General features: G+C 44.7%; 1 protein-coding gene across 3 annotated transcripts in view; it reads left to right on the top strand.

Moving 5' to 3' along the window:
• NAA35 (N-alpha-acetyltransferase 35, NatC auxiliary subunit) overlaps nt 1–21,320 on the top strand; it is a 356,679-nt gene that overhangs the window by 184,033 nt on the left and 151,326 nt on the right. For all 3 annotated transcript variants that reach the window (XM_033927824.1, XM_033927815.1, XM_033927834.1), the window contains exon 12: nt 2,473–2,651. In XM_033927824.1, coding sequence (XP_033783715.1) covers nt 2,473–2,651 — 179 coding nt within the window. The remainder of the gene's footprint in view (nt 1–2,472; nt 2,652–21,320) is intronic.

Here is a 21,320-nt window from a genome sequence, read left to right as displayed (position 1 = left end):
GGCTGTCGACTTGTCTGATGATGGAGTCTCCCACAACTATTGCTGTCCTCTCTATCTTCTCTTGATTCTCCAGCCGCAGGTCCGTGTCCCTGGTGTATGTCCATCTCTCCTGCCGCAGGTCCGTATCCTTTGTTCTCGCTGCTGTGTCACCCATTTCTTTGTGGTGGTTGTCCGTCGGGTGGTCCACACTCTCTGTAGGTGTCTTTCCGCAGTTCCACTGTAGCTGTTGATTTTCCACAGCCTCTGTGTATGCCTCCTTTATGAACGTCTCCAGGTTTTGGACTTCTTCCTCGATGGTGTTCTCTGTCTTGTTTTCTGCTTTCTCTGTCTTGATGTTCGCTGCATCTCTGTATCCGTCCTCCGCTGCTTGAAGTGCCTCCAGTTCCAGTATTCTACCCTCCAGGAGTCTGACTTGTCTCTTCAGGCTCTTCAGTTCTCCGCATCAAGTGCATACATAAGACTACCTCCCAGAGGGGAAGGTAGTCATACATATGGCAGACGGTGCAGAAAACTGGGTAGCTCAACATCTTGCTTCCGTATGCTGCTTCCATTGCTGTCTGCTTGCCTGTCTGCTGTGGATGCATTATGTGCCTGCTGTGGTTGTCCTCTGCGCCTGCTGTCCTCTGGTCTGCCTGACTGTGGCTGTCCTCAGCACCTGCTGTCTTCTGTGTCTGCCTGGCTATGTGTCCTCTGCGCCTGCTGTGTCCTTCTGCTCTCCTTTAGCGGTGTGTGGTTGTGTGGCCTCTGTACCTGCTGTGTCTGCCTGGTTGTGTGCCCTTGAGAATGGTCCCTGTCAGGGCTGGCGTTTAAGGCGGTAGTGCGCCGCTGGGGTCGTCCCGCCTTCGATCTGATGGCGTCATCCATGAACAGAAAGGCAGACAGATTCTTCAGCCACAGATGAGAAGTAGGCAGCGAAGGACTCTATTCTCTGGTTCAACCTTGGCCCACAGGGGAACTCCTTTACGTCTTTCCCCCATAGCCCATGATAGGGTGCGTGCTGCGCCGGGGTCCGGTGATCCTTGTGGCGCTGGGTGTCTTCTCACAGGGGTCCGGTGATCCTTGTGGCTCCGGATTGGCCCAGAAGACCTTGGTACGCAGACCTGGTGAGGTTGAGCTCGGAAAGTGGTCTGCTTCTTCCTTGCCATCGGAGGTTGCTCATGCAGGGCCTGATTGCACTTCAAGATCCGGACCGCTTTGGTCTCACGGCCTGGCGTTTGAATGGACAGCCTTGATGGCCAGGGGTTATTCCTCTGCGGTTATCGCCATGCTCCTGCAGAGCAAGCGGAAATAGACGGTTACAAGTTTACATACAGCAGATATACAGAACAACAAATTTAAGGAGGAAATTCCTTTGTACATGTTTTGGGTACTGAGCATGGAAGCATGGCAAATGATGGGCAACAAAGATGCAAATTCACATGTAAGATGTACAGAACAACAGATTAAAGGGAAGAACAGCAACAGAGTGATGATTCTCATAAACTGTAGGGACAACAACAGAGGGATAATTTTTATGAACCGCATAGAGGAAGGAATACACTGGGCCTCTTCTCCCTTGAAAAGAGGAGACTGAGATGGGACATGATCGAAACATTCAAGATACTGAAGAGAATAGACTTAGTAGATAAAGACAGGGAATTATGAAGGGATGAGACTCATGATGGGGAAGAAGATTAAGAAGAGGATAAGCACTGTAAAAACACTAGAGCAAGCTTGGTCCCTTTTTAAGGACACAGTCACTGAGGCGCAAAATCTATATATACCAAGTATCAACAAGGGATCCAAGAGGAAAAAGAACAAGGAACCGGCGTGGCTCACTGTAGTGGTGAAGGAAGCGATCAGAGACAAGAAGACTTCGTTTAAGGAATGGAAAAGGTCAAAAACAGACAAAAAGTTGGATGACCTGGAATAAAGGGAGTGCTAATATTCCTACATCCATGTTATTGCAAAGTTTCTTTCTTGGTTTCTTTTTGTATTTTGATAAAATTTTTCAATAAAATTTCATGGAAAAGAAAATACAGCATATAAAAATTTGCAATTTGTAATAATTTTCAGAAACCATTTAACAGTACATGGATAAAAGCTTATTTACCTGGATGTATTGGTTATCTGAAAAATACTTTCATTTTACCCATGTAAAAGTATACCCAGAAATCAATGCATGTACTTTTTATTGGGTTTGATAGCATCTCTTTTTTTTTTTAATTTCTTTATTCAGTTTTGCATATTACAACAAGTGTATCAGAAAAATTCATATAATCTTATAAATACACACTTGATTTTCTTCATGAACACTTTAAGTACAATATATCATACTTATATTCATATTTTATATCATCTCAAGTCAGTAAATAGTACCAGAAAAATATCATTGGTCCAGTTGTAATTTTTCTACATGGGTTACATGAGTGCACTTTGTCTAATATGTTAACATGGTTCCATTTCCTAAATGTTAATTTTGCTTTATTTTAGATCATCCTATTATGATGGGGTTTGAGCCTCTCGTAAATCAGAGGTTGCTTCCTCCTACCTTTCCACGGTATGCAAAAATAATTAAGAAAGAAGAAATGGTCAACTACTTTGTAAAACTTATAGAAAGAATAAAAAATGTTTGTGAAGTCATCAATTCAACCAGTTTACACAGTATATTGGTAAGTATGAAAGCCAAGTATTTGGATATAACAAATAATAACTTATGAAGGTTCGGTCAGCTGTTAATTACAATTTTTACTTCCACTCAAGTGTTAGTATAAATTTTCTACTTGAGTACAAAGGAGAAGAAAAAATTATTCTATAGGTTCAACATTTGTGTGCATATCTAGAATATTAGTCTTATTGTTTGCTTAATGTCAAGAACCAATCTCAATATACAGGTAACCCCCAATTCTGTATATGACGCCTAAAGTTGTGCCCGTACATCAGTGCACATAACCAATGTATGCACGCAACTTGATTAATTGGCTTAATAATTTGCTATTAACACCTTATAATTAACACTAATTGGGTCTAATTAAAAGTTGTGTGCACATAACTCTGTGATTTTATAAAAAGCATGCACCAGTTGCAGTGTGCAAATTTGAAAAGGGGGCATGGCTGGGGCAGATTGGGGACGTTCCTAAAAGGCGCATTGTTATAGAATATGCCCGATATGCACACAACTTAGGCACAGGCATTTTAGGTCTGGTTTTAGCTGGCTTAAAATGCCTGCACCTACGTTATATGTTACACACAGGTGCCAAGTGCAATTCTATAAAAGGTATGTGAACCTTGTAGAATTGTGCTAAGCGCATTCTAGTCAGCGCCAATGTTTTTTTAGGTGCCATGTGTAGAATATGGCCCATAGTTTCTAAATTGGTGTTTCTCAAATTGTAGGTCATGTATCCCTGGCAGAAAAAATAACCCCAGCATGTTTTCTGTAGACAAACAGATCAAATGCAGACATACTTAATGGTGATGTCCTCTGACGTTGCCAGATGCCAGGAGCCCTCCTCCCGCTGATAGGTGCTAGTGCAACTACATGGGAATTCCCACATTGAGTGAAACTGCCATCAGCATTCACGTATACTTCTGCTGACATGGACAATCATGGATCATTTGTCTCCTTTCATAAATTCCACCTCTCTTCAGATCACCACTGTGATCCTTAGCACAGACTTTCAATTTCAGTTTAGCAACTTTTTTTCATGGCTACAGCTCCAAAGCAAAAACCAACGTCTTCAGTGTTAACCTTCTCCGGGTCTGGTTCTGGCCCTTCAGGAGTTGCATACGTCTAGCAACACTATAGAAATGATAATTCTGTTGCGTCCCTTCCAGATTCCATATTCCATGTGTTCAATCCCTTCTCGCAATTTGGGAGCTGCAGAACTCCAAACACTTTTATCCCAGGACAAGCAGGCAGCATATTCTCTACATTTGGGTGACGTCATCCATGGAGCCCCAATCGGACGCTCTCGCAAGCAAACTTGCTTGAAGATCTTCAAGCTTGCGAGTGTACTGCGCATGCACGTGTGCCTTCCCGCCTGAGTCAGGGCGCGCGTCTCCTCAGCATGGCCTCAGTTCTTCATTTTCCGTGGAGCCAGAAGCCCTGTTCCTCTGCTCTGCGAGATCGGAGTGCCTCTTGCACCGCGGCTTGCTTCGATTTTCTTTGTTTTCGGGTGAGTCGCTGTACGGCGCGTTTCAATTTAAAATAAATAAATAAATAAAACTTTACCTACTCTGGGTCTGACTAGGCCGAGCCTCTCGCAGCTGCGGTGATGTTCCAACCCTATGTCCCGGCCTATCATTGGATTTAAAAAGTGCACTCAGTGCGGTCAGGTGATTTCTATTACTGACCCACACCGTTGGTGCATTGAGTGACTCGGAGCTGAGGATCAGACTGAATCCTGTGCTACCCTCCAGCCGTGGGTGCTTCGTAGGAGACGGGCACGGAACCTCGAACTGTTTGTAACCATGGATTCTGCGGCCGGGACGACCTCGGCCTCAACTCCGACCTCGGCAGGGGCCTCGGCCTCGACTTCGTCAGTGTCGCCCTCTTCCACCAAGGTTTCGGTTGCTGCTCTGACGAAACCTGCGGCCTCAAGTAAGTCTCCTCTTCCTCCCTCAAGTTTGCTAGCGAAGAAGCCTCCCCTGGGGTTTCAGGGGAGTGCGGTGGGCCATGCCCCGTCGAGACCTCCTTCTAAGCATGCCTCCACACAATGGGAATACTCTTCATCGAAGTCGCCCTCGGAGCGCAGTGCTGCACCTGTAAGGCCTAATCCAATGGTCTCGGTGCCGATGTTCGAGGACATGCTGATGGCCATCCTGAAAACACAGATCTCCTCAGTTCTGAGCCAGCTTGCCCCTGCCTCGACCTCACTCTCGGCAGGCCAGCCTGAGCGCCTGCTCGACGCCCCTCGGGGGCGGTCTCGACGGTCTTGCAGGCTCTCTTCTAGTGTGTCTTCACCTGCTACTTCGAGGCTTGAGTCTCCGGCTCGCGCAAAGAACCTCTCCGCAGCCACTTCTTCGAGGCTTCCGCCCTCCAAACGGCCAAGGGACTCGCCTCACCGGGGTAGGTCCCCTGCCCCGCGGACTTCGAGGCTTTGATGTGGTCAAGATGCACCTCTCATTCTCAAAAGCGGCCCGCCCTGTCGGTCTTCCTGGGTCAGGGTGGTTCGAGGTCAAGGATCCCTCCCTCAAAGCCATAAGGGAAGTTGGTCTCCTTTCCCATTCCTCGTACTCCAGGCTCTTCCCCCGGTAAGATGCAGCATGGGCACTCTTCTACCTCCCCGGGGCTTCGGAGCAGGATGTCCTCTCTGTCCTTTTTTCGAGACTCGGACATGTCTGCTTTCTATTCTAGGGAAGCGTCCCAGTCCTTTTCGGCAGCTCGACATTCCGGGTCTTCCTCGCCTCAAGAGGTCCTTTCTTCCTCTCGGACCTCCTCCTTTGCAAGGTTTGTCTCGGAAATGGGTAAGGCTCTTCAACTGTACCTCCAGTCTGAATCCCGGTACACCCAGGAATATCTGAATGAGTTAGAGTTCCCCCAGCCTCCTAGGGAGTCCTTGAGGCTTCCTCTGAATCAGGTTCTGAAACAGACCTTCTTCCGGAACATGGAAACCCCTTATGCCATTCCTGCCATCCCTTCCAAAATGGAATCGCGATACCGCATGGTTCCGTGTAAGGGTTTCAAAAAGGCGCAGCTTTCCCATCAATCCCTGGTAGTGGAGTCATCACTGAAAAAGTCTAACCCCACCATGGTTTACGCTGCCGTCCCCCCGGGCAGGGAGGGTCAGACGATGGACAAGTTTCGTCGCCGGCTCTACCAGAACTCGATGATGGCGAACTACATCCTTAACTATAATTTTACCTTCACCTCCTATCTCAAGTACTGCCTGAAGGTTCTACAGTCTTTCCTTTCTGACTTGCTGTCAGACGGCGTTCCGTCACCTTCTGGAGATGCTGTCCCATATCCGTCTCTACATGCTCCAGGCTGCGTACGACACCTATGAGCTGTCGTCCCGGGTCACGGCCTTTGCGGTGGCAATTCGTCGCTTAGCCTGGCTGCGCATCGTGGACATGGACCCCAATTTGCAGGATCACCTGGCTAACCTCCCTTGTTTGGGGAACGAGCTCTTTGATGACTCGATTGAGGCGGCTACGAAACGCCTTTCGGAGCACGAGCGATCCTTTGCCTCCCTGGTGCGCCCTAAGGCGAAAGCCCCCCCTGCTAAGCAGTATAAGCTTCCTCTGCGGCGCTATCTGCAGAAGTCCACCCCGGCTCTCTCTCGTCTGCCTTCTCAGCGGCCTCAGCAGCATTAGCGTCCTTCTAAACCTCAGACGCCTGCGGTGGCGAAGCTAGCACCGTCCTTTTGACAATTCTGGTCAGAGCACATCGGTGTCCTTTGTCCCTCTACCTTCCCCCCTGCCCATCGGGGTTCGGCTCCGTCATTTTTCTCATCAGTGTGAGTTGATAACAAACGATTCCTGGGTTCTCAACATTATTCGGAAAGGGTACTCTCTTCACTTTCGGCATGTGCCTCCAGTGCAGCCCCTGTGAGAATTTCCTTCTGACAGGTCGCAGCTTCCCCTCCTGCTTCAGGAGGTCTAGGCTCTCCTCCGTCTCTGGGCGGTCAAGGAGGTCCCAGTGTGCCACCAGAACTCGGGGTTCTATTCCCGGTTTTTCCTGGTCCCCAAGAAAATCGGGGACTTGCATCCCATTCTCGATCTGAGGGCTCTCAACAAATGTCTGGTCAAGGAAAAGTTTTGCATGCTCTCTCTTCCAATTTTGTACCCCCTTATGGACGAAGGGGACTGTTTATGCTCCCTGGATCTGAAAGAGGCCTACACACACATCCTGATTCATCCGGCCTCTCGCCAGTTCTTGAGATTTCAGGTGGGGAATCTCCATCTACAGTACCGTGTTCTCCCTTTCGGCCTCACGTCTTCCCCGAGGGTGTTCACGAAGTGTCTGGTGGTGGTTGCCACAGCCATACAGATGCAGGGTTTTCAGGTCTTCCCATACCTTGCCGACTGGCTCATTAAAGTGTCGTCTTGATCGGAGGTTATCTCAGCGACCCAACAGACTATTCTGTTCCTTCAATGTCTGGATTTCGAGATCAACTTCCCAAAATCCCAGTTATGTCCGTCCCAATCTCTCCAGTTCATTGGAGCGGTGTTGGATATGCTTCGTCTCCGCTCGTTCCTACCCCAACCTCGGCAAGAGACTCTCGTCCGCCTTTGCCGGAAAGTGTCTCTTCTTTCCACCATCTCGGCCAAGAACATGATGATCCTGTTAGGACACATGGCCTCCACCGTTCATGTGACGCCTTTTGCCTGACTTCACCTTCGCATTCCGCAGTGGACCCTGGCCTCGCAGTGGCGTCAGGACCGCGATCCGGTCTCTTGCCGAATTGCAGTGACTCCTTCCTTGAAACAAACTCTCCGCTGGTGGATGCGCCGTTCCAATCTTTCCAGAGGTTTTCTGTTTCACGCACCCCTTGCGCAGGAAGTCCAAATATCCCTAAGACCAGTTTTTTGTTTTTTATTCAAATATCCATACAACAATTTATACCATTGCGCGGCTTGGTGACCCAAAAAATCCGCCTGAAAGCATAGGAATTCCAAACTATACTGAGTATTAAGAATGGAATCCCTGAATGGAAAGTAATGTTTCTTATTGCTCTCACATCTGCCCGCAGGGTCATTGAGCTGCAGGCTTTGGTGGCGGATCCCCCTTTCACTGTTTTTCATCATGATAAGGTGGTTCTCCGCACCCAGCCTAAATTCTTGCCTAAGGTGGTTTTGAATTTTCACTTCAACCAATCCATTGTTCTTCCTGTGTTTTTTCCTAAGGCCCATTCTCATCCTGGAGAAGTGTCGCTCCACATTCTTGACTGTAAGAGGGCTTTGGCTTTCTACCTGCAACGCACTCAGGCTCATTGGACGGTTCCTCAACTTTTCATATATTTTGATCCAAATCGGTTGGGGTGTCCCGTGTCCAAGCGCACCTTATCCAACTGGTTGGCTGCTTGTATTTCTTTCTGCTACGCTCAGGCTGGTCTCCCTCTGCAGGGTCGGGTCACGGGGCATAAAGTCAGCGATGGCAGCATCTATTGTTTTCCTCAGGTCCACGCCTATTGAGATCTGATTTTCATTTGCAGTGTTATTTCCTTGCCTATGAATACTTTGTCAAGAGCATGCATTGAAGAGTGACCAAGTGCTATCTTGTGGAGTATTTCCTCTCTGCTAGTTGCTTCTTTGTGTACAAAAGAGTCCAGGAGATTGAAATCTTTTACAAATTCTATTCTATCACGCTGCTTTCAATCGGAAGCCAGTGTATGTCTTTCAGTAGCGAGGTGACACTCGTCTATCTTGATTTTCATTGCAAAAGCCTTCTTGCAGTGTTGAGAATATGTAATAACCCTCAGCTAAATGTACGGCGGCGACTAAGAAAGCAAATAGAACGTTAGGAATTATCAGGAAAGGAATGGAAAACAAACATGAAAATATTATAATGCACTTGTATCACTCTATGGTATGGTCGCACCTCGAATACTGTATGCAAATTCATACCAATCTCAGGAGCCTTGCCTTGATGGCTTGGAGGTTGAGTAGCATTTTCTAGCTTTATTCCCTTTTTCTATGGAGATAAGAACATAAGAAGTTGCCCCCGCTGAGTCAGACCAGAGGTCCATCTTGCTCAGCGGTCCGCTCCCGCGGCGGCCCATCAGGCCTAGTGCCTGAACAGTAGTCCCTGATTAATTTTGTAACTTACCTCTAATCCCATCCCTATAATCTACCTTTACTCTTATCTGTACCCCTCAATCCCTTTGTCTTCCAAGTACCTATCCAAAGCTTCTTTGAACCCCTGTAGCGTGCTCCTGTTTATCACATCCTCTGGTAGCGCGTTCCATGTATCCACCACCCTCTGTGTGAAAAAGAACTTCCTGGCGTTTGTTCTAAACCTCTCCCCTTTCAATTTCTCTGAGTGCCCCCTTGTACTTATTGATCCCCTTAATTTGAAAAATCGGTCCCTGTCTATTTTTTCTATGCCCTTCATGATCTTGAAGGTTTCTATCATGTCTCCTCTAAGTCTCCGCTTTTCCAGGGAGAAAAGCCCTAGCTTTTTCAGTCTGTCAGTATATGAGAGGTCCTCCATGCCCTTTATTAGCTTAGTTGCTCTTCTCTGGATCCTCTCAAGTACCTCCATGTCCTTCTTGAGGTACGGCGACCAGAACTGAACACAGTACTCCAGGTGCGGGCGCACCATAGCACGATACAGTGGCAGGATGACTTCCTTTGTTCTGGTCGTGATACCCTTCTTAATGATACCCAACATTCTGTTTGCTTTCCTTGAGGCCGTGGCACACTGTGCCGACGCCTTCAATGTTGTGTCTACCATCACTCCCAGGTCTCTTTCAAGGTCGCTCACCCCTAGCGCTGATCCCCCCATTTTGTAAGTGAGCATCGGGTTTTTTTTCCCTATATGCATGACCTTGCATTTCTCTATGTTGAAGCTCATTTGCCACTTTTTGGCCCATTTTTCCAGTGTTGTCAGATCTTTTTGGAGGACATATGCTAGATGTAATTTACTTGGATTTCAGCAAAGCCTTTGATACAGTTCCTCATAAGAGGCTGTTGAACAAACTTGAAGGGCTGAAGTTAGGACCCAAAGTGGTGAACTGGGTCAGAAACTGGCTGTCGGACAGACGCCAGAGGGTGGTGGTTAATGGAAGTCGCTCGAAGGAAGGAAAGGTGACTAGTGGAGTCCCTCAGGGTTCGGTGCTGGGGCCAATCCTGTTCAATATGTATGTAAGTGACATTGCTGAAGGGTTAGAAGGAAAAGTGTGCCTTTTTGCAGATGATACCAAGATTTGTAACAGAGTAGACACCGAAGAGGGAGTGGAAAATATGAAAAAGGATCTGCAAAAGTTAGAGGAATGGTCTAATGCCTGGCAACTAAAATTCAATGCAAAGAAATGCAGAGTAATGCATTTAGGGATTAATAATAGGAAGGAACCGTATATGCTGGGAGGAGAGAAGCTGATATGCACGGACGGGGAGAGGGACCTTGGGGTGATAGTGTCCGAAGATCTAAAGGCGAAAAAACAGTGTGACAAGGCAGTGGCTGCTGCCAGAAGGATTCTGGGCTGTATAAAGAGAGGCGTAGTCAGTAGAAGGAAGAAGGTGTTGATGCCCCTGTACAGGTCATTGGTGAGGCCCCACTTGGAGTATTGTGTTCAGTTTTGGAGACCGTATCTGGCGAAAGACGTAAGAAGACTTGAGACGGTCCAGAGGAGGGCGACGAAAATGATAGGAGGCTTGCGCCAGAAGACGTATGAGGAGAGACTGGAAGCCCTGAATATGTATACCCTAGAGGAAAGGAGAGACAGGGGAGATATGATTCAGACGTTCAAATACTTAAAGGGTATTAACGTAGAACAAAATCTTTTCCAGAGAAAGGAAAATGGTAAAACCAGAGGACATAATTTGAGGTTGAGGGGTGGTAGATTCAGGGGCAATGTTAGGAAATTCTACTTTACGGAGAGGGTGGTGGATACCTGGAATGCGCTCCCGAGAGAGGTGGTGGAGAGTAAAACTGTGACTGAGTTCAAAGAAGCGTGGGATGAACACAGAAGATTTAGAATCAGAAAATAATATTAAAGATTGAACTAGGCCAGTTACTGGGCAGACTTGTACGGTCTGTGTCTGTGCATGGCCGTTTGGAGGAGGATGGGCAGGGGAGGACTTCAATGGCTGGGAGGGTGTAGATGGGCTGGAGTAAGTCTTAACAGAGATTTCGGCAGTTGGAACCCAAGCACAGTACCGGGTAAAGCTTTGGATTCTCGCCCAGAAATAGCTAAGAAGAAAAAAAAATAATAATAATAATTTAAATTGAATCAGGTTGGGCAGACTGGATGGACCATTCGGGTCTTTATCTGCCGTCATCTACTATGTTACTATGTTACTATCTACTATCTTCGCAGTCCTCCATGTTATTGACCTTGCGATATAGTTTGGTGTCATCCGCAAATTTAATAACCTCACATTTTGTTCCTGCTTCCAGGTCGTTAATGAATATATTGAATAGGAGCGGTCCCAGCTCCGACCCCTGTGGAACTCCGCTCGTGACCCATTGCCAGTCTGAGTAATGTCCCTTTACTCCAACCCTCTGTTTTCTGTCCGCCAGCCAGTTTTTGATCCATCGGTGGACCTCCCCTTGCATCCCATGGTTCCATAGCTTCCTTAGTAGTCTTTCGTGTGGCACCTTGTCGAAGGCTTTTTGGAAGTCAAGGTAAATGATATCTATGGAATCCCCTTTATCCACCTGGCTGGCTACCCACTCAAAGAAGTATAATAAGTTCGTGAGGCATGACCTGCCCTTGCAGAAGCCATGCTGGCTCGACTTTAGCTGCCCATAGTTGTCGATGTGTTCCCAGATGCTGTCTTTAATCAGTGCTTCCATCATCTTTCCCGGGACCGAGGTCAAGCTCACTAGCCTGTAGTTTCCTGAATCTCCCCTTGAGCCTTTCTTGAAGATGGGCGTGACATTTGCTATTTTCCAGTCTTCCGGATAAAAGATGTATCCTTGTGGTTGTTGGGTGACCTTCTACAAAAAACTCTTTATCAGCTGAAGTGGTACTATTTTATCTCCTGGATAAGAAACATCAGTCAGAATCCCTCAAATTGTCCAATATTTTGGAATATCTTCACCTTTCTAATTCAGGATTGAAATTAATCTCCATTTGTATCCACTTAGCTGCTATAACAGCTTACTATATACCAGTAGATTGTAGTAGATTGCCAATAGATAATAATAATTATTATTATTTTTCTATACCGCCACAATCTTGTGACTTCTAGGCGGTTCACAAAGAAGAAGAGCTGTACAATCAGCGAATTACAGTAGATGAATACAAGGTGGTTGAAAGGAAAATTATACATAGAATTGAATTATAAGAAATTAACTATTTTACATCTTACAATTGAAAATAGTCGGACACCAGCAAATATCAGGATACAATTATGAAGAGGGAATTTTAGCAGACAGGGAATGTGGATACCTAGTGTGAGGAAGAAATTCAGGATAAGGTGTGGAAGTTATGTTTGCAGGAGAGTGTCTGGCTAGGACAAGAATTTCTTAAACAAAGTGGTCTTTAGTTCTTTCCGGAAGATGCTGTAGGTCAACCTAGCGGTATCAATGAGATAGCCTAGCCATGATTGCTGTCTATCAGCTTGATGGCAGGCTTATTTCCCTTCATCCTCTGATGTCTAGATTCACAAGAGGTCTTTTCAATGCCTAACCTCCTCTCTGATCACCATTACTTGCCTGAGACATCAATGTTGTCCTAGCCAAACTCATGGAATCTCCCTTTGAAATCTTGTTGCTGTTGTTAGGTGCCATCGACTCATGTTTGAGTCCTAGTAACTTGATGAATTGCAGATCTAAAAAGAAATCAATTTTGTGCTAGTCCGGAAAGGTCCTCTAGCGTCATCCCCGTGATTGTTTTAAACATGTCCAGCCATCTGATTGCAGGTCTCCCTTTTTGCCTGATTCCTTCAATCTTCCCAAATATGATGTCCTTCTCCAGTGATCTGTCTCTTCTAATGGTGTGACCAACTAAGACAGTCATAACTTCATCATTTGAGCTTCAAGTGACATATCACAACTGTCATAACTGTCTTATTTTGGTCTTATTTTTGAAACCTTAGGCATTGCCAATCTGAAGCACTTGTCATGGTAGGTGATTTCTCATCACAATCTTCTGTCAGGAAGAAAGTGGATTGCAAGCTCTGGTTCACTATTCTTTTGCTCAGTTCGACCACAATAGAATAGTGTTTTGCACTCATCCCAAGTTTCTTCCAAATGTATCCTCAAATTTTCATTTCAATCAGTTCATCGTTCTTTTGGTTTTTCCCCCCACCTCCTCATTCTTCAGAGGCACATCAATCACTCCATTCTCTGGACTACAGAAGAGCTCCTCTCTACTACCTTCATGTCATAAAAAAAAACCTTCAAAAATCATCACAGTTCTTTGTCACTTTCCACCCCAATAATCTAGGTACTCCAGCCTCAAAGGGGGGACTCTTTCAGCTTGGATTGCAGATTGCATTTCTTTTTGTCAGGTACAAAATTTATACGCACAGAGTGGCAGGACTTGTGATATTCTTGGAGCACTGCCACTTAAGACATCTAACTTGTGCATCTAAATGTGTCATAATCCAAGAAAAGAGACAAAGTCTTCGGAATTGAGTTATTCAACTGGCTAAGTAATCAAGAAGATGCTGAGTCAAATGCAACAAATAACATTTTTCTATCATTTCATTTGTCAGAGATATACCATTTCAATTAACAATATAATTCAACAATTGAAGATTAAAATTGTGAGAAAAAATAAAAATTGACAACAGTTTATAAATGTAAATATCAATTGTTAGTTTTTAAATTTGGTTTACTGGAAACCTGAGTCATCAAAATACAACTGGCTTTAGTCATATGGGTTACAAATTTTAATAATTTTTATAAGTAATATCAGAGTCTGATTGAAAAAGGTACCAAGTCTTAGTAAAACAATTTAAGCCTAATTTTGGGTTTCTTTTACGAAGCCACGCTAGGTTTTTAGCACGGGCTGGTGCACTGAATGCTCTGATGCTGCGCTAATGCTCTTAGGAATTAAAGATTTGGCCAGAGCATGACAACCCAAATTATACTATTATTGGGCTAGGGTTTAAGGTTAAGCTTGTTTTTGCAAATAATCGGGAAACAAATTCCCCTGTACACTCCATGCCAATCAGTTGGTAATAAAAGGTCACACAGTTCATGAGTTCTAGTGTGCTATTTGCACCTGATTTCTGCTAGGCCCACACTACTGGGTACTGTATGCTCGATTTTCATTAACAAAATTTGGCACTCTTCCAGATCCACTGGTCAGTCAGTTGCATTCTAGTATTCATTCCGAAGGTCTAGTCATTCAGTAACCTTGTGCTGGAGATTTAGGGCCTGTTTTACAAAGCCACGCTAGCGGCTACTGCGCGGCAACAGCCCTTTAAATCTCTATGGGCTTCGGAGCTGTTACCAGGCAGCAGCTGCTAGTGCTGCTTTGTAAAACAGGCCCTTGGTTTCTACATAGAAATAGAAACATGATGGCAGATAAAGGCCAAATGGCCCATCCACGCTGCCCATCCTGTTCCATCAAGCACGCTGATCTTCAGATTCCCAAGCTGTACTCCAAATAATGATTAATGAATACGCCAGTTTCAGAATTTAGCCTGAAAATCTGGAGCTGATGTTTATCAAGACCAAATAGATTTAAAAAAAAAAAATTCTAAAGAAACCTGCAAAACGTACCTGAGAAAGAGTAATTTAATTCCGTGATGCACTAGAAAAGACCAATATTGCAAGCTAAATAAAGAGAAAGTAGTTTGTAACTTGCTATATGAAACTGTGTGAAGAAACTAAGGGCTCTTTTTACTAAGCCGTGATAGTGTTTTTAGCGCACACAGAATTTTAGCGCGCGCTCATCGCAAGGTTACTACCTGAGCCTTTGAGATATATCGAGCGCCTTTTCTATGGCTCATACTGAATGTCCATGGGAGTAATGACATTTAAATTTAAAGGTTTTTCTCCACATTTGTGGATTTATGACTACTAAATTGAACTGATACTATTCCTTTCAATCTTTTTCTTTAAATAACATACCAAAATTCAAAATTATACTTGAATTTGAATATAGACTGTGGGCCAATTTTGTTTTGTTTTTTTCATATATTTTGGACCTTATTGGCCACAAAGTCCTTTAGGGTTTTTAGTGGTACGCTAAATATTAGCACATGCTAACGTGCCCATTATAGTCTATGGACACGTTAGCATTTAGCATTCGCTAAAACGGCCAGCGTGTCTTAGTAAAAGGACTCCTAAGACTTGATACCTTTTCACAGGCCATATTATGATGAAATTATTGGGGTTATTAAGCCAAATGAACTAAAATAAACAATGTGAATATACACTACACAAATTGTATCTGATAGGCTAAAAAAGGTTTGTTAGTTATACATAGAACCCAACTGACATTGTTACCTCATTTCTCAAGTGTGCACTGAGACTTGGTACCTTTTCTTAGATTACGACACAAATGGTGAATTTCAGGTAGTGGTCAGATGGGCTACACAAATAGCAGGTATGACTTTAAAAATATAATATGGACATATACTTGTATGTGGACATTCAGTAATACATTCTAAACAGATAGCACCACTGAATATATGTGTACACTTTCCCCTCCGATTCCGCAATTTCAGCATCCGCGTATTCGATTATTTGCTATTTTAAAACAAAAAACCCATTTTAATTTTTCGGGCTATTTTAAGCCCTGTAAGGCTCCCCCCCCCCCCCTTAAGCCTTACCTGGTAGTCTAGCGGGTTTTCAGGCAGGAGCGATCTTCCCACGCTCCTGTCCCATGCAGATCGCTCATAGGAAATGGCTGCCTTGAGCTCCCATACTCTTCTCGAGACTATGACAGGAACTCAAGGCAGCCATTTCCTATGAGCAATCTGCACGGGGCAGGAGCGTGGGAAGATCGCTCCTGTCTGAAAACCTGCTAGACCACCAGGTAAGGCTTAAGGGGGGGCTTACAGGGCTTAAAATACCCGGGGGGAAGCGGGGGTTAGGGGTAGAACCGGCCCGAATATTATTTGCGTTTTTTTAATATTCACGGGCCGGTTCTGCCCCTAACCCCCGTGGATACGTAGGGAGAAGTGTAATTCAAACTGTTTCAGGTTACACATTTTCTATGTAGCTGAATGCAGATCACATAGAAACATAGAAATAGACAGCAGATAAGGGCCACAGCCCATCTAGTCTGCCCACCCTAATGACCCTCCCCTACCTTTCTCTGTGAAGAGATCCCACGTGACGATCCCATTTTGTGTTAAAATCAGGCACGCTGCTGGCCTCGATCACCTGAAGTGGAAGAATATTCCAGCGATCAACCACTCTCTCGGTGAAAAAGTACTTCCTGGTGTCACCGTGCAGCTTCCCTCCCCTGATTTTCCACGGATGCCCTTTTGTAGCCGTGGGACCTTTGAAAAAGAAGATATCTTCTTCCACCTCGATACGGCCCGTGAGATATTTGAACGTCTCGATCATGTCTCCCCTCTCTCTGCGTTCCTCGAGTGAGTATAGCCGCAACTTATCCAGCCGTTCCTCGTACGGGAGGTCCTTGAGTCACGAGACCATCCGGGTGGCCATTCGCTGGACCAACTCCAGTCTCAGCACATCTTTGCGGTAATGAGGTCTCCAGAATTGTACACAGTATTCCAGATGGGATCTCACCATGGATCTATAAAATGGCATAATGACTTCAGGCTTACGGCTGACGAAACCCCTACGTATAAACCCTATGATTTGTCTAGCCTTAGATGAAGCCTGCTCCACTTGATTGGCAGTCTTCATGTCTTCACTGATGATCACCCCTAAGTCCCATTCTGCTACAGTCCTTGCTAGGATCTCGCCATTAAGGGTGTAATTTTTGTATGGATTTTGTCTGCCAAGGTGCATGACTTTGCATTTTTTGGCATTGAAACCTAGTTGCCAGATCCTAGACCAGCGCTCCAGTAGGAGTAGGTCGTGCGTCATATTGTCAGACATTGAGTTTTTGACCGTTGCACTCCTGTCTACTACACTGCATAGTTTGGCGTCATCTGCGAATAACGTTATTTTACCTCGAAGCCCTTCAGCCAAGTCTCTTATAAAGATGTTGAACAGGATCGGGCCCAAGACCGAGACCTGCGGCACTCCACTGATCACCTCCGTCGTTTCAGAGGGGGTGCCGTTCATCACCACCCGCTGAAGCCTACCTCCAAGCCAGTTCTCAACCCATTTCGTCAATGTGTCACCCAATCCTATAGAACTCATTTTGCTCAACAACCTGCGGTGTGGTACGCTATCGAAAGCTTTGCTGAAGTCTAAGCATACGATGTCCAGGGGCTCCCCATCATCCAGCTTCCTCATCACCCAGTCAAAGAAGCTGATCAGGTTGGATTGGCAGGATCTCCCCATAGTAAATCCATGTTGACGGGGATCCCGTAGATTCTCCTCGTTCAGGATCGTATCCAATTGACGTTTGATTAGAGTTTCCATCAGCTTGCTCACTATTGATGAGAGACTCACCGGTCTATAGTTCGCAGCCTCCATCCTGCAACCTTTTTTGTGGAGTGGAATGACGTTAGCCGTTTTCCAGTCCAATGGGACTATACCCGTACTAAGGGAGAGATTGAAGAGTGCGGATAGTGGTTCCGCCAAGACGTCACTTAACTCCCTGAGCACCCTGGGGTGTAGGTTGTCTGGCCCCATCGCTTTGTTAACCTTGAGTTTAGACAGCTCACAGTAGACACTGCTTGGCGTAAATTTGAAATTAATAAACTGGTCTACTGAGCCATCCCTTGTCTGTAGCTGAGGGCCGGATCCCGGCACCTCGCGGGTGAAGACCAAACAGAAGTATTTGTTTAAAAGTTTAGCCTTTTCCGAGTCTGCTTCTACATAGTTCCCGTCTGGTTTCCTAAGGCGTACTATCCCGCCAGTGTTTCTGTTTCTGTCACTAATATACCTGAAGAAGGATTTATCGCCCTTCTTGATGTTCTTCGCTATCGTCTCCTTGTTTCGAAATTTGGCCTCTCTAACTGCTGTTTTGATGGCTCTTGCCTTGGCCAGGTAGTCTTCTCTCGAGTCCTGATTCCCTGATTGTTTGTAAGAAATGAACGCTCTTTTCTTCTCTTTTATGAGGCCCGAGATCTCCGCAGAGAACCACTGTGGCTTATTGTTCCTTCGCCATTTACTTACTGATTTTATATAGCGGTTGGTTGCCTCCTGTATGGTATCTTTCAGAGCTGACCACATTTCTTCTACATTATCTGTCACTGCTTGGTTTTGTAGCGCATGATGGATGAATTCCCCCATGCCCTCGAAGTTGGTGTCCTTGAAGCTGAGGACCTTGGTCAATGTGTTAGATTTGGCGAACCCCTTTTTGAGATTGAACCATACCATGTTGTGGTCACTGGAGGCCAACGCTTCGCCCACTGAGACCTCTGTGACACTTTCGCCATTGGTAAGTAACAGGTCCAGTATTGCCTGCTCTCTTGTTGGCTTCAATACCAGTTGTCTCAGTCTTGCTCCCTTCATACAGTTCAATAGCCTCCTGCTGCTGCTGGATGCAGAGGAAAGTGTGTTCCAATCCACATCAAGCATATTGAAGTCACCTAACAGTACTGTATCCCCACGCAAGGTGATATTCTCTATGTCTCCGATCAATTCCATATCCAGGTCATCCTGTTGTCTTGGGGGTCTGTATATTACGCCAAGATATAGGCATTTGTCTTTCCCCCTGGCCAAATTTACTCAAAGGGATTCCCCTGTGTACCTGACATCTGCGATTCTGGTGACTTTAATGTCATCTTTAGTATATAGTGCTACACCTCCTCCCATTTTGCCCTCCCTGTCACGGCGAAGTAAATTGTAGCCCGGTATGACTATATCCCACCCATGGGAGTCCGTGAGCCAGGTCTCAGATATCGCCACCACATCCAGGTTAGCGTTCCTCATTTCAGTCTCTAATTCTAGGATCTTGTTGCCCAAACTGTGGGCGTTGACGTACATGGCTTTCCATGTCGCATGTTTGCTATGTTTCTGTGGGGATATTCCCGCTTGAGCTACTTGGACACTTTTAGTACTAGCTGTAATATGAGCACCTACCCCAGACTCAGAAATGTGTGTACCCTGTGGGGGAATTCCCGCTTGAGCTACTTGGACTCTTTTGGTACAATTTGCAATGTGTGTACCCTCCCTAGACCCTGAATCACAGCATGTACCCACCCCAAACTCGGAAATGTGTGTACTCGCCCCAGTCCCAGACCCAGAATTTCGGTGTCCACTTACTCCAGTCTCAAAAAAGTATTGGCAGCCTAGCTCGCCAGGTGGGTTGTTTGAGCCTGTACCCTCCCCCAACTTACCTAGTTTAAAGCCTTCTCTTGTCTTCCCTGAGACAAGGGAGATATATACAGAAAATGTCAGAAAATGTTACTAAAACTAATCAGAGTTTTAGTAATCTTAAGTTCTGTGTTTTATAGATATTTTTAAGAATAGCTACTCGAGCAGTTTGATATAGTGTGTCTCGATTTTCAGAAAGCTTTTGATAAAGTTCCTCATGATAGGCTCCTGAGAAATTTAAAGTATCCTGGTATAGGTGGCAAGGTTCAGTCATGGATTAGGAATTGGTTATCGGATAGAAAACAGAGGGTAGGGTTAAGTGGTCAATTTTCTCAATGGAGGAGAGTAAACAGTGGAGTGCCACAGGGGTCTGTACTGGAACAGGTGCTATTTAACTTATTTATAAATGATCTGGAAATTGGAATGACGAGTGAGGTGATTAAATTTGCAGATGACACTAAACTGTTCAAAGTTGTTAAAACGCATGCAGATTGTGAAAAATTGCAGGCGGACATTAGGAAATTGGAAGACTGGGCGTCCAAATGGCAAGATGAAATTTAATGTGGACAAATGCAAAGTGATGCACATTGGGAAAAATAACCTGAATCACAGTTACCGGATGCTAGGGTCCACCTTGGGAGTTAGTGCCCAAGTAAAGGATATGGGTATTATCATTGACAATAATGATGAAACCTTCCTCCCAATGTGCAGCAGCGGCCAAAAAAGCAAACAGGATGCTAGGAATTATTAAAAAAGGGATGGTTAACAAAACTAAGATATAATGCACCTGTATCGCTTCATGGTGCGACCTCATCTAGAGTATTGCATTCAATTCTGGTCTCCTTATCTCAAGAAAGATATAGTGGCGCTAGAAAAGGTTCAAAGAAGAGCGACCAAGATGATAAAGGGGATGGAACTCCTCGTATGAGGGAAGACTAAAACGGGTAGGGCTCTTCAGCTTGGAAAAGAAACTGCTGAGGGGAGATATAATTGAAGTCTACAAAATCCTGAGTGGAGTAGAACGGGTACAAGTGGATCGATTTTTCACTGCGTCAAAAATTGCAAAGACTAGGGGGCACTCAATGAAGTTACAGGAAAATACTTTTAAAACCAATAGGAGGAAAATTTTTTTCACTCAGAGAATAGTTAAGCTCTGGAATGCATTGCCAGAGGTTGTGGTAAGAGCGGTTAGCATAGCTGATTTTAAGAAAGGTTTGGACAAGTTCCTGGAGGAAAAGTCCATAGTCTGTTATTGAGAAAAACATGGGGGAAGCCACTGCTTGCCCTGAATCAGTAGCATGGAATATTGCTACTCCTTCAGGTTTGGCCTAGTATTAGTGACCTGGATTGGCCACCGCGAGAACAGGATACTGGGCTTGATGGACCATTGGTCTGATCCAGTAAGGCTATTCTTATGTTCTTATTGATTTTTATCATTTTTAGATAAAGGTTTACTTATCACAGAAGGTCTGTGCAATTTTGTACATTTCCAGTTCTGACATTATGTAATGCTCCAGCTCTCTAAGTGTAATACTGACATTTTGACATTAATGCGGTCCTCTTTAAAAATGTTGCCCATTCCTGTGGTAGACTGTTGTAAATCAGATATTAAGTTTATTTTTTTATGAAAAATCTTTTTGTATATTGGGAGAGATGTTTCTCTAGAATTTTGAGTTAACCATGCCAAAGGAGCAAAAAGTACAAGAATATATTATGCTATGGTTATAAATATGGATGAATGCTTTCTTTTTTGTATAAGATTATAAACACACATTGGATAATTACTTAAGTAGCACACTTTTAAAATAATTGTAATCTCTGTGGACAAACAGGGGTAATATATCCTTACTAAGAGTGATGTTAGTCTTGGCGGTTTCTGTACTAGTGAGGAGCCTTCAAGGATAATATCCTGATTCATGTTGGTCACATTTCCTTGCTGTCCTCATAGTTATAGAGAAGCCCCCATTACAGGTGAACAAATTTACTCTGCCCATTGTAACAGGAACTTCGTTTTTAATAACTGGTTTTTAACTCTTGAAATATGTTGGAAAAAAACCAGCCTCAAAATTTGTTAACCTTTTCCTATTGTGTGTCCCGGATGACGGGACATTCCAAAAATGACATAGACAGTAGATAAACAGTCTGTATGGACTAATAAAGAGCCAGGAACACAAAATATTTGAATTTACAGACTTATGACTGATTTAGATTATGTTTACAATAGCCATAAATGATAACGATGAATAATACAAAACTTTGCTAAAATAATTACGATTGGAACCAGCGTAACGTAAAATTTATTACGATAGGAAAAGGTTAAATTAGGAAGTGTTTCATAAGCCAATAGCTTTTTGCCATGAAAGTC

The sequence above is a fragment of the Geotrypetes seraphini genome, chromosome 1 (assembly GCF_902459505.1).
Source record: "Geotrypetes seraphini chromosome 1, aGeoSer1.1, whole genome shotgun sequence".
Lineage (NCBI taxonomy): Eukaryota > Metazoa > Chordata > Amphibia > Gymnophiona > Dermophiidae > Geotrypetes > Geotrypetes seraphini.
This window is presented reverse-complemented; position numbering and strand designations above follow the sequence as displayed.